This window comes from Alligator mississippiensis, chromosome 1, assembly GCF_030867095.1.
Source record: "Alligator mississippiensis isolate rAllMis1 chromosome 1, rAllMis1, whole genome shotgun sequence".
In the NCBI taxonomy this organism is placed as follows: domain Eukaryota; kingdom Metazoa; phylum Chordata; order Crocodylia; family Alligatoridae; genus Alligator; species Alligator mississippiensis.
Window position 1 is genome coordinate 51534422 of NC_081824.1, and position 12211 is coordinate 51546632.

The 12211-nt window shown below is 41.7% G+C and overlaps 1 protein-coding gene across 2 annotated transcripts in view; it reads left to right on the forward strand.

The window, feature by feature from the left end:
• Window positions 1-12211, forward strand: part of PRIM2 (DNA primase subunit 2) — a 250604-nt gene that overhangs the window by 1678 nt on the left and 236715 nt on the right. For both annotated transcript variants that reach the window (XM_014594466.3, XM_059730696.1), the window contains exons 3-4: window positions 426-505; window positions 9058-9178. In XM_014594466.3, coding sequence (XP_014449952.1) covers window positions 426-505; window positions 9058-9178 — 201 coding nt within the window. The remainder of the gene's footprint in view (window positions 1-425; window positions 506-9057; window positions 9179-12211) is intronic.

Consider the following 12211-nt stretch of genomic DNA (forward strand, 5'->3'; position numbering starts at 1 on the left):
AGTAGTAGCAAAAGGATAGCTACTGTAGTAATTAATACCTTGTGTTACCAGGGGTGACTGGTGCCTCCCAAGTTTGGGGAGTGGGGCACAATTTGTGAGTGGACCCAGGGGTGGGCCAAAAGCCTCATATCCACTCTTATACTGTGCTGTGGCTTAGTGCCTCCCCCCAACATGCCACCGGCCCACATGGCAAAAAAACTGCCCTGTCCTGCATGGTGCCAAGTAGGGGGGCCAATCTCAGGGAGGGGGCATGCCTCTTGTCCTCCCCCCCCCCCAGTCACCTGTGTTACAGTTTACGAAGTATTTAAGGATAAATATCTTTGAGTTATGTGATGTGAAAGTTGAGGTTTAGCATTTAATTAACTTTTTTAAAGTTTAATTTTCTGCTTTAAGCTGATGCATGTCCTCTTTTATGAAAATTACAGGCTTTGGCTGAAGATGATTACGATGCAAGGAGGAAAGACCATATCTCTCATTTCATACTGCGTCTTGCTTATTGTCAATCGTAAGTGTGTTTTTGAGTTAGTATGTATTTTAATTTCTAGCATGTCGCTAAAACTAACGTGTGATGGCTGGTCATTAAGAGACTACCCGAGTCAAAGAAAAGCAAAGATGCGGTCTCAGTTTCTCAGTTTACAAACTTGGTCAAGAAAAATTTCATATTTGAAGTGTGATGTGCAGGATGAAAACTGGAGGATAATTATTTTTATACACAGGTGAAGCATAAATAGATATCACCACAATTATTATGTACCAATTCAGTGTGTTTCTTTAAAAAGCATTCAGGATTGATTAGTCTTCTTCATTGGCCTATTATGTACTCATTGATAGTCAGGGTTGAGTGCTTTTGACTATTGTTCCCAGTATTAGACAGGTCACTCTCTAAATACTGTGTGTCTTACATACCATACCCATGCACCTTATTTTTGAAAGGCAGAATGAAGAAAAAGAGGCTTTCCCTTGAAAGTGCTGTAAGTATGGTATTTTTGCAGGGAAGACACTGGCAGCTGGATTTGGGATGGAGGTGGGGGTGAGCAAAAACCTGTGGCTGCTCTGTTAACTACCTTGCTGCAGGATGTGGCAGGCACTGTTGGCTGAGCTGAACTTCCTGAGTCCTCTTTCTTCTCAAGCTGAGGCAGAGGAACAGTCAGCTGCACTGACTGAGTCAGCTGAGAGCTCACCCACTCAAGGAGTGAACAGTTTGGCTCTAATAAGATCAGGCCCTCACCTGACTGTAGGTGCTACTGACTGCCCACTCAGCTCAGCTTGAAAAGAGAAGAGGGGCTAGGCAGTTTGACTCATCCAGCAGTGCCTGCCTTGTCAGCTTAGGGCCCAGTCTTGCTCTAGCTGAGCTACTAAGCCACTCCTCCTGAGCTAGGTGAGCCCCCAGCTGATGAGACTAATGACACTGGCTATGTACCCAGCTTGGGAAGAGTGAGACAGCATGGTTACCAGAGGATTAGACTGTCTGTTCCCTGCTTTTTTTCATTTAAACTATGCATCCCAATTTCTAGCTAATTTTCAGGAAAAGCCATCTGTGTAGCACTTGAGTAAACATGGCAACTCACCAATTATAAATCACTCCCTGGTACCTGGCCTGTATTCATTCATTAAACAATTGTCTAGGTACATAGTTGGCTGTTACCTCTAGCTCACAATGTAAACAGCCTTGACTTTGTCAAACCAGTAAGGGTGAAGCTGGTGAAACAACAGAACTTGTGCCTAAAGGTATTGAAGCATTTGTTACACAAACTATTTGTCCTGAATCCAGCCTTGATTGATTGCCATGGATTTTCATAACTTTTAAATTCAGGAAATAATTTTAATAGTCTGTAACATGGATCAATATGTAGTGGTGGTTCTCAGTTCATGAGCTGCAGAATTGCTATGGGTATGCTGCAAGGACAGGTACAGGGTTAGGGGTAGGTTGATCTTATCAAATATTCCTGGGGCTCTAGGTGGCATTGTGCTGTGATGCCATATTACTCCTTGTGTGCTATTTCCTGAGCAGGCAATAGTACATCTGTCTCTGGTGCAGTGCTGTGGGTGATAAAATTAGCTTTGCTTCAGGACTGTGCTAGACATCCTGGATGCAGTGCACGTATTAACATAGCTGTACTGATTCTGGTTTGGGAGGGTTCATATGTGGAGTTAGCTTGGGGTGGGTCTTCATAGCGCTTTTATGTACTTCTATAGTGCTGTACTAATGCAGCCACACAACCTTACTGGTTCTGGAAGTCTTATGGATCACTTTATACAGGTTAAGGTAGACTGGGATCAAATGTGAGAACCTCTGAGATTTTAGCTTTATCTAGTGTAATTCCTTTTGTTTTCAGTCTCTGTACTTACTACTCTATTTACTCATATCTAAGGCACTACTGAATTTAAGATGACCTTCTAGTAATTAGATTTTATACATGGAAAACTAAGTTTAAAAATTATAAATTTTCCATGTATGGAATCTAATTATTGGGGGGGGAGGGGGGTTATCTTTAATTCACCCCCCTCCACTGCTTGAGGCAGGTGGTATGGGAAGGTTAAGAAGATTGCTTCCTGTTTGTGCCTGCCTGCCGCCCCCCCTGCCTTTCCCGCCCCCGCTTCTGCTTCTTCTCTCCCTCCCTTTACCCTTGTTCTGTGCTGGCAGGCTCTGTTCCCGTTGTAGGCTGGGGCACTGAGCATGGTCCAGCCCAACCCCATAGCACACCACTGCTTATAGGGCTGGGCTGGGGCTTTGCTCAGTACGCCTGGCTGTAGCACATGGACAGGGCCTGCCAGCACTTGGCAAGGGTAAGTGGGACAGGGGCAGATGAGGGAGGAGAGGTTGTTGGTGGGGAGGAGATAGCAGGGGGTGTAGGCAGCAGCTGCAGCCACGGCCCTGACCCAAGGTAGGAGCTTGAGCCTTGGCCACAGCAGCTGCCTGTCCACTTCTTAGTACTTGATTCTAAGATGAGGCTTTCCCCCTGGTTAAATGGTGGAGAGGGGGAACAGAATTGAGTAAATACGGTATGTAGCTTAAATTTCACTAATAATAATAGTTAAAAAAATATAATAATATAAAAATATATTGGATGTTGGCTTTACAAGAAAAATTACTGTTTGAGTTGTGTCAAATCAAACATAGGTTGTTAGAGCTAAAAAAAAAAAAAAAAAAAAATTTGAGTGAATACAATTTTACTTCACCTTCATACACGTGACAGCATCTTGTTTCAGATTTTCTTCCTTAATTCTCTGTTGGAGAAATTCTTACTTTTTTAAAAATAAAACATTTATCCTAAATCACAAAGTGATTTTTGGACAAAACTTGTCTCCCTCTTGTTTTCTTTTTAGAGAGTTTTGGCAGCAGGCAATGTTATCCTAATATTCTGGAGTTGTAAGTTCTGTTGTCAGCTTGGGTTCTGGACCTGGAGAGAGGCATTTTATTCTTCTTCTTCTCACTTTGAAATATAATGATAGAAAAATACTATGTAAGAATTGATTGTTCAAGAAAACTCTAACTATTGCAGCATTAAAGTTCCTGAAGAGTGAGGTTAGCAGAGGTGGGCAAAATACGGCCAGCAGCCAGTTCTGGCCTGCTAAGGAATTTTGTCTGGCTTGCAGTGGGTCCCTTGACCCCCCGCCTGGCCTTGGTGCAGGGGACAGCCTGGGTTACGGCTCATGTGACTGGTCCTGCTGCCCCCAGGAATGCAGTGGGCTTGGGGTGGCGTGGTAGCCAAACTTGCCTCCTGGGGACCCTTCCAGCTGCTGCTAGCTTCTGCTGCCCAGGCACTCCAGTCCATCCACCCTGCACTCATTTCTGGGAGTGCTGGAGAGAGTGGGTGGGAGGGGTCTCCATGGAAACTGGTTTGGGACCTACATAGGCAGGGGTGGTGCCACAGGGAGGCAGGAGTGCCATCTGGGAGGGCGGGCCCAGGGCAGAGCCATGATCTGCTGCCCACACATCCCTGCGATAGGCTCTAGTTCCATGGGCAGGAGATTGTGCGGAATGGATCATGGCTCTGCCCTAGGCACTGGCCACATGTTATCACCACCCATAATTCCAGCCCTGGCCCTATCCATCTCGCTCCTGAATGCTGCTCTCCACTCTCCTGCAGCCCCATCCCATCATTCTGGCTGGGTGCCCTACCTGTGCAGGGTCTGGCTGATCTCCAGAAAGACCCTAGGATCACTGGGCCATGACAGTGTGGGGCCAGGGAGGGGCAGAGCTGTGATCTGTTCCTTTTAGGCCCCTGCCTGAGGAGCTGTGCCTGTTGCAGGGGCATGCAGGGAACGGATTGTGACTCTGTCCCAGGACCTGGCCCCACAGTCTTAATCCCAACCCTGGCCCTGCCCCCGGATACTGCTCCCCACCCACCTACAGCCCCATCCTATCTGCTTGTCTGCGTGTGGGGCAGAGCCACTTAGGGAGTTTTGGTGAGCTGTTACAAGTGTGAGGGGTGCTGACCTGGCCTGTGACACCTTACCAAAACTCCCTAAGTCGTCCTCCGGCCCAAATAATTGCCCACTCCTGGGTTAGTGATAGTACAGGAAATATAAAAAGGCAAGCTGTATTTTGTTTTTTTGGGAATATGTTTTATTGACCAACTGTAGAGTTTGGGGAGAGATTAGATAAGCTTTTGGGCATGCTGTGCTCTTCTTTCAGTTTGGTTCAATAAAAGATATTAAAAAACAAAACAAAACAAAACCTTGCTTCTTGAGAAGTGAGGCACTTACCCAGAAAAGCTGTCCTGGGTCGTCTTATAACAACAGTAGGGGTACTGTTTCATTAGAAAAGATTGGTACTTAGCTTTCACCTCAAACTTTGTTTTCTTCGTTTTGGAAATGCTTATTTCTTTTACTGATGTACATCTTAAGCTTTGTAGTATCTTTGCAGACAAAGATACCACACTGAAATCTGAACTATACACTGTATTTTCATACACTATTAAAATATAGCCAATCTTGAGGTATAATTATGCTATGCATTACACACTGGATAAGAGCAGGAGGTGAAATAGTATAGCAAAATATTACTGTACACCAGTTCATAGTTCTAGGGTATAAACATTTGGTACAGATCAATAACTGTTGCTTTATGATTGTGTGTTCATTTTGCTGAAAAGGGTTTACACAAAGGTGTGACCACAAATCTGTGTAGTCTTAGTGTCAAGTAATCTGCAATAAGAATGTGCTGGTAGCTAAAATGTTTCTATAGTGATCTTTTAATTTTGTTTTATGGGCAAACGGTGCCACCCAGAGGTGTGTATATGCATTTATCACTCTTCTCTGCTTCATTCTTGGGTTGTAATATGCATGGTCTATTATCTTCTGGTGTGTCTGTAGCTAGACTTGACCGTCCATAGTTGGAATCTACATGAATCATATAATATCACTGCTTTTCTCACCTGACCGGCAGCCTGGTTGTGAACTCTGATTCACTCTCCTAGGTGCTTAAATCCAGGCTGCTTTTAAATCGGGTTGGTTGTTACTATGTAAGACACAAACTTTTTTCTGTATTGGCGTAATGAAAACTCTTATCCAAGCTCTTATTTCGTATCTCTATTACAGCAAGGTTTTCTTTCTTTGCCCATGACAGATGAACTTTTGTCTTGCTTATATCAATTCAAAACATGGCTTTAAAGATAAATGTCCTAGCTTGTTGATCTCCTTTGTCACTCTCCTTTACTGCATCAAATGCAAAGTTTCTGGAAAGGAATTTGAAAGAAAAGACCATCTACCCGATGATACCTCTGCTAGCATCCACATGCTTTCAAAATGTTGGCTTTTTGCTTTGCTCTGCTTTAATGACACCAGCCTTTATTCTCCGTTAAAAAAATATTTTAAATAACTGTCTTTGCACTTTCATATGTGCTGCTCCATCACATGGAAAAGTTCTCTGTAAATATTTGGAAAGCTTCTTTTTGCTATGGTGGCTGAAAAATCTCTTGGCAAGAGTTATGTATTTGGTGTGCTGAGACCACTGCTGATCATGTCGACCACTATTGCTTTGTTTGTGCTCGTGTCTTTGTTTTCACCTTTCGTATTATATTCTAGATTGGAAACCCCTCGTTTGTATAGTATTCAGCATATGGGCATTCTGATCCATGGCACGAGACACTATTATAGCGCAGATTAAGTATTCAATTATTAGTTTCTGATATTTAATATATGACCGTTTATGATGGTTTGGACTTAATGGCTACAAAATGCCATTATTGGTGGCTCTGTTTAATAAACTGTAGATGCTTTCATAAATCGGTACTTCTTGAACGGACTGAGTTTTAGCGTATGGGCTCACAACAAATGCTGCTGCTTTTTGTTCTAATACTTTCTGCAGGGTATGATGACTTTTAAGAACTTTTTCCTCATGAAAAAGATTTTAGACTGAAATTAATGTAGGGATTACAAGTGGATTTATTTCATCACTAATTCAGCTAGGTAGGCACAAAATACCCTTTAGTGTTTTGGTACAAAGGAAGAAGCATATGCTTTCTATCCCAAAGATTCCTGAACCTCGTGGTTTCAGTTCTCCCTTGGAGAGCAAAATACTCGGCTACAATGGCATGGTGCTGAGTTAGTATGCTATCTGCTACTGTGATGCGTTTATCTCAGGATGCTTACTTTCCTCTGACCAAGATTATCATAACACCAGAACACAAAGAAACAGTCTTACTTCCACATCAGTCAGGAAACTACTTGCAGGATTGTGCCACTTAAAGGAGGCAAAAGGATCTTCTGCTTGTTGTACATTGTAGAATAATAGGAGAGCTATTCTTGTATACTGAGCTAGCTAATTAAACCAAGTGCATAGCTCAGACCTAAATATTGACAGCTATAGAAAGTTCATGGAGGTTGTTGGTGATGAGACTGATTGAACACACATGCAGTTAACTGGGAAAGAAAATTACACTCCATGATGATTGTATGATCTGGCCCATTGGTACCTCATCCTGTCTGACCTGCTCATATGTGCTGAAACTCAAGGAAGTAAAAAAATTAGTCAATGTGTTAAACAGTTTTGCCTGTTCTATGTGCTTAAGCCAATGAAGAGCAGTTATGCCCATCTGCCCATCACTCAGGGAAGTCATTGCAGATTTCTGAAAAGCAGCTTTACTAAACGCCCTGAAACAAGGCAGTGATTTGCCCAGTCCTTTAGAAGCCAGCATTTAACCCTGAAGACCTTACTTTGACTAGTGTCATGTTTCAAACCTCCCATTCCTGGGCAAAATAACAGAGGAAATTACCAAGTTCCCACAATTGTATATCAGCTAACATTATGAAAATCATAGTTAATATTCAGACTAAGGCACAGCCTAGAGATTCTTCTAGCATCATTAAAAATGACTTTCATGGCCATGGACACAGATCTCTAATCAGACTGTTGAACAGGTTGACTTTTTCCCACCAGTTTCTTAAGCTTCAGCATGTAATTTTTCAGTCTGTGATTGTAGTGAGACCAAAAGGTGCTAAGAGACAAGAGGAACAGACAGTGTAATGCTTCAGTGACTCCAGTTCTTCTCTACACTAATTCACGTTAGTATTAGTAACAACTCTACAGTAGGCCTTTGCTGGTAGGATAACACAGGGATCCAAACTTTCCGCTCTTCTTTTCAGCTTCTACATTAGACTATTGGGAGAAAATAAAGTCATGGACTTGGCTACCAATAATGCATTGTTTCTCAACTCTTAGCATTACTGTCTCTACTAACATGTCAGCATGCCTACATGAAATGAGCTCTTCAGTGAAGAACAGCCAACTAGAACAACTAGGGCAAGATGAAAATCATACAGGTCAAAGAGGGGACACATTTTGAAGGGCTAATCTGCATGTTGTCTCTACTTTCTATGCAGGAGACATCCTCCATTTGTCAAAATTGACAGAAATCTGTTCTGATTCTTTCTAAAGATACATCATGTTACTTATCTAAGCTTAAAATGTTGTCTTTTCCTGGATGAGGACCTGCTACAGTAATTCATATATTTTGTCACCTTCAGTCTTGGTTACTGTAATCCTTGTTTTTCGGAAGCTGAATCAAGATTATACAAGGTCTCCATATTGTAATTGCGCCCCTCCCCCATGGCTGCTGTGAGCATGTTACACCTGTGCTCAGTTTTGCTGTGTCTTGACAACTCTGCACAATAACCTTTAATGACTTTGAAAATTAGACCTAAAGCCTTGTCTGCAAATAAAATAATTTGGTATGTGCATTGCCATAACAACTGTGCTTGTCTAGGGCAAAGCAGAACTTTGCTCCTGAAAGACCTAGCAGAGACTCTTCGGTAATTCAGTGTTGAACTGTTGCAGATGATACTTAATAGGGCTGTGCGAAGCTTCAGGTGCTGATTCGATTTAGAGGAGATTCGGTGGTCGAATCTCTAAATCCGAATCGAATCTGGAGACCAGTAAGGAGGTCTGAATTGATTCGAAGCTCTGAATTGATTGGGAAAAGATTCAGAGAGCTTTGGCGATTCGGGCAATCCCTGCTCAACACCACAGGGAGCTGGACCTGGACTCTGTCCAGGTAAGTAGGGGGTGGGCAAGGAGGACCTGGAGGAAAGGGAAGGGTGGAAACTGATGTCTGAAAAACTAAGCACATGTAGTTTATAGAGTCTGTGGAGACTGTTGTCCCCCTGGAACCAAATCAAATGTGAGAATTTATTTTAGAAGTCTTGAAAACTGTTTTTCCAAAATTAATATTTTTTCTCCAGTAAATTACCTATGAAATCTACTTTTCTGAAGAGCTGTTGTATCAGATAAAATGCTGAATTCAGTCTTTTGAATAGTGAAGCAGAGGAATTTTCTTTTTCTAAGTATAAATATCCATAATATAGCATTAAATAATCCTTTTTATCTACCCCCCCCCCAAAGCCCCCCTCCCCCCAAAAACATCTCTTTTGTCTTTTGAGGGAGAATAATCTTGGCACATGTAGAGCATTATTCTTTCTTGTAAGTGAAATTAAGTGCATCTTACACTAGGAGCACCATGCTAAGACTTCTGATCACATTCAGCCTTAAATATTGTTTTAAGTGTGCAAGAAATAATGAATGATTTTTTTTTTTTCTTTTGACTACCACCACAGTGAGGATCTCAGACGCTGGTTCATTCAACAAGAAATGGACCTCTTCCGATACCGGTTCAATGAGCTCTCTGATTCTTTGGTTCAACAATTCCTGGAATATGTTAACTTGTTATATGAACCTGTAAGTATGGTACTTTGAGGAGTTTTGGTTGTTTTTCATTTTATAGGTTCAGGAAACTTTTCTTTGAGGTATATTGAAATGTTTACACAGTAGAAGTTATGAACACTTGTACAGAGGAAAAAAATTCTTTCAAAACTTGAGAGTGGGAAATATGTGCAACAAAAATTATAGCAGCTTATGCAGCATTATTTTGTGTTTGATTAATTCCAAGTAAAATGGCATTTTGAACATTTTGCTTCATTTATAAAAAAATGCGTTTCTATTCATGAGAGAACAACATACACAAAAGTCTTATGGAAGCTTGAAATAAGAGTTACAATTTTACAGTAGTTATGGCTCTGGAAAGGTGGCTACGGTTTCCATATAGAACTGTGTATACTAAGTGCAGTGAAATGTAGATGCTCATATTAGACTTACCTTACTGATTGTTATAAATATACATTAAAATGTAGTATCAAACTGAAGATGTTTAAAGAGAAACTAGATTTGTATTCTTTTGATTCCTTCCCCCCACCCCCACGTCCTTCTGCCCAGGGGATAGAAAGCGATTGCCAGCAAGCTATGAGATGCTTACTGTCATTTGCACACATGATCCTAATATAAGATGTGCTGTGAGGCCTCTAGAATATATCATATTAAGTGCATTAATAATATGTTAATCACACACAGGCAATTTTACCCCACAGGATAAAATGGCAACCAGCCACAAAAATGTCATTTGTTCACTATGGAACATCTTTGTGGCTGGTGCTTATACTGTTTTAAATTTAAATGTGTGGCATGCTCCCTCCACCAACCCACTGTGCTCTGCTATCCCTTACCTTTGCTGGTGGCAGCCCTGTTCCAGGACAGGGCTGTTTGCAAACCTCCCTGTTGGCTCAATGCTGGGCAGGCTGTTATGGAGCCAGGTGCTCTCTCTCTTTCTTTATAATGCCACTTGGAGCCTAACCTACGTTAATTTAATGTTGTTTTGTTTGAGATGTTATGTATTTGAGGGGAAAAATAAATCCACTCTAAAGTGACATGTTTTACTTGGGCAGACAAGGTTCCTTGGGTGAATTTGATATCTTTTATTAGACCAACCCAAATGGTTGGAGATACTTGGAGCATTTGTGCATATTGCATAAAACAAAAATTATACAAAAGTTTTCCTTGTGGGAACATGGCATTTGTGTGGTGTTTTGGCTTTTTAAGTAATCATCCTAAGGAAAAGGAATGTAAGTTCTGAAACTGGTGTTGATAACACAGAAATGAATTTTCTAGTAAGCTTTAATTGTTTTTAACTATTTTTTTTATTAACTTCTGTGAACTTGTATAATGTGGAGGAAGGTACTTTATATAATCTTATGTGTAAAGCCTTATTTCAGAATTACAACACAAGCTGTCAAAGTTCTGGATTCAGAGTATCTTACAATTTGGGGTGCTTGAAACTAATATTGAAGATGCATAAATATGCATCTAAACTGCATTTCTGTATTTTTTTTTCAGTAAAATAACTATGAGCAGAAGTTAAGTGTCTGTTTCTTTGATCTATCGCACCTAATTCTTCCTCATTAGGGAAAATTTGCATGCCTGTAGTCAGAACCTCATTCTTGATGAGTTCGTGGTAAGCTTCTTCCCTTCTAGGTGGACTTCTGGGTTGAGCAAACTGGGCAAATAAGGATGCATGTCAGGATTAATTTAATATTAAAAAATTGCATAATACTGCTATATCAATGATCTTGGCTGCAGTTCTACTGTGGTGGAGTGTGAAAAAAACTTCTTTCTGAGAAGCTGGTTTTTTTTTTTAATATTTTTGGTTTTGCTTTGTTTAGCTGGTAGAAGTGTATAGTTTTAGCCTTGTGGATTCCTGTGGCTTTATTGACAAAATGGTTTGTTTCAGCTTTATCCTGTTTAGTGGATTTCATTATATAACATCACCTAATTGGTTCTTCAGCCAAGAATAAGGAGAATTGATTAAGTAGTTTTGAGCTACAAGTTATTTAATTAACCTCATTAACCTCATGGGGCCACTGTAAGTAGCAGCAAGATGATAAAGTAGCACTCAGCGAATCATGAATCGTATGTTTACTCTTCTTGTATAGGGATACCATCTTGATTACTTTAATGCAGGGGTGTCAAACTGATCTTGCCAGTGTGGTGTGGGCCCATAGCCCCACTGTGCCCCTAGCAAGCTGAAGCACGTGCTCCAGGACCTGCACTGCACGTGGTGCCCATTCCTGCTCGTCTGGGATGTGTTCCATGCTCTGGCTGGGCCAGGACACATGCTGCATATGGTGTCTGCCCCCACTGGTCCAGGATGGTGGCACCTATTCTGGCTAGTATGGAAAGTGTGCTGCATGTGGCATTTGTCAGGGAACTTTACGCAGCACAGATCCTGGACTAGATGGAGTGGGTGCAACGTGCAGTGCAGTGCAGTGAAGTCCTGGGGTGGTGGGGGTGTGTGTTATTTCCAGTGCAGATCCTGGACTGGCTGGAATGGGCAGCTCATGCAACATGGTCCCGAGCTACGTGCAGTATGCATCCTGGAGCAGCTGGAATGGGTATCATGTGGGTCTAGTTTGGCACAGGGCATGTGAGTAAACTGTGAGACCCAGGCCCAGGACTGATTAAGAGGGCTCTGCAGGCTAGATCAGACTTGTGAGCTGTATCTCTTGCATCCCTTCTGTAATGGTATGCCATATGTATATAGAAAGCAAAAATTTGCTTAAAAAAAAAAGGTGCTTTATTGCTTTAAAATGGTGTTCTGAAACCTTAGTGTCCTTAGCTTCTCTGAGTCCATCTAATTAAAAAGAACTGAATTGTCAGGAATGCAATAAGTATCATTGCAACCTTTAAAAAACTTACAGATTGCAGGACTTGGTTTTCATGGGGTACTCTAATTATCATGTTATCTGCTTGAAAGGAAACACAGCAGTACAAAAGCAGTCCCGGAAGTTCCTGTAGTGTATAAGGCAGTGTTTCTCAACCTGTGGTATGCATACCCCTGGGGGTATGTGAGACATGGGCAGGGGGTATGCAAGTGCTGCACTT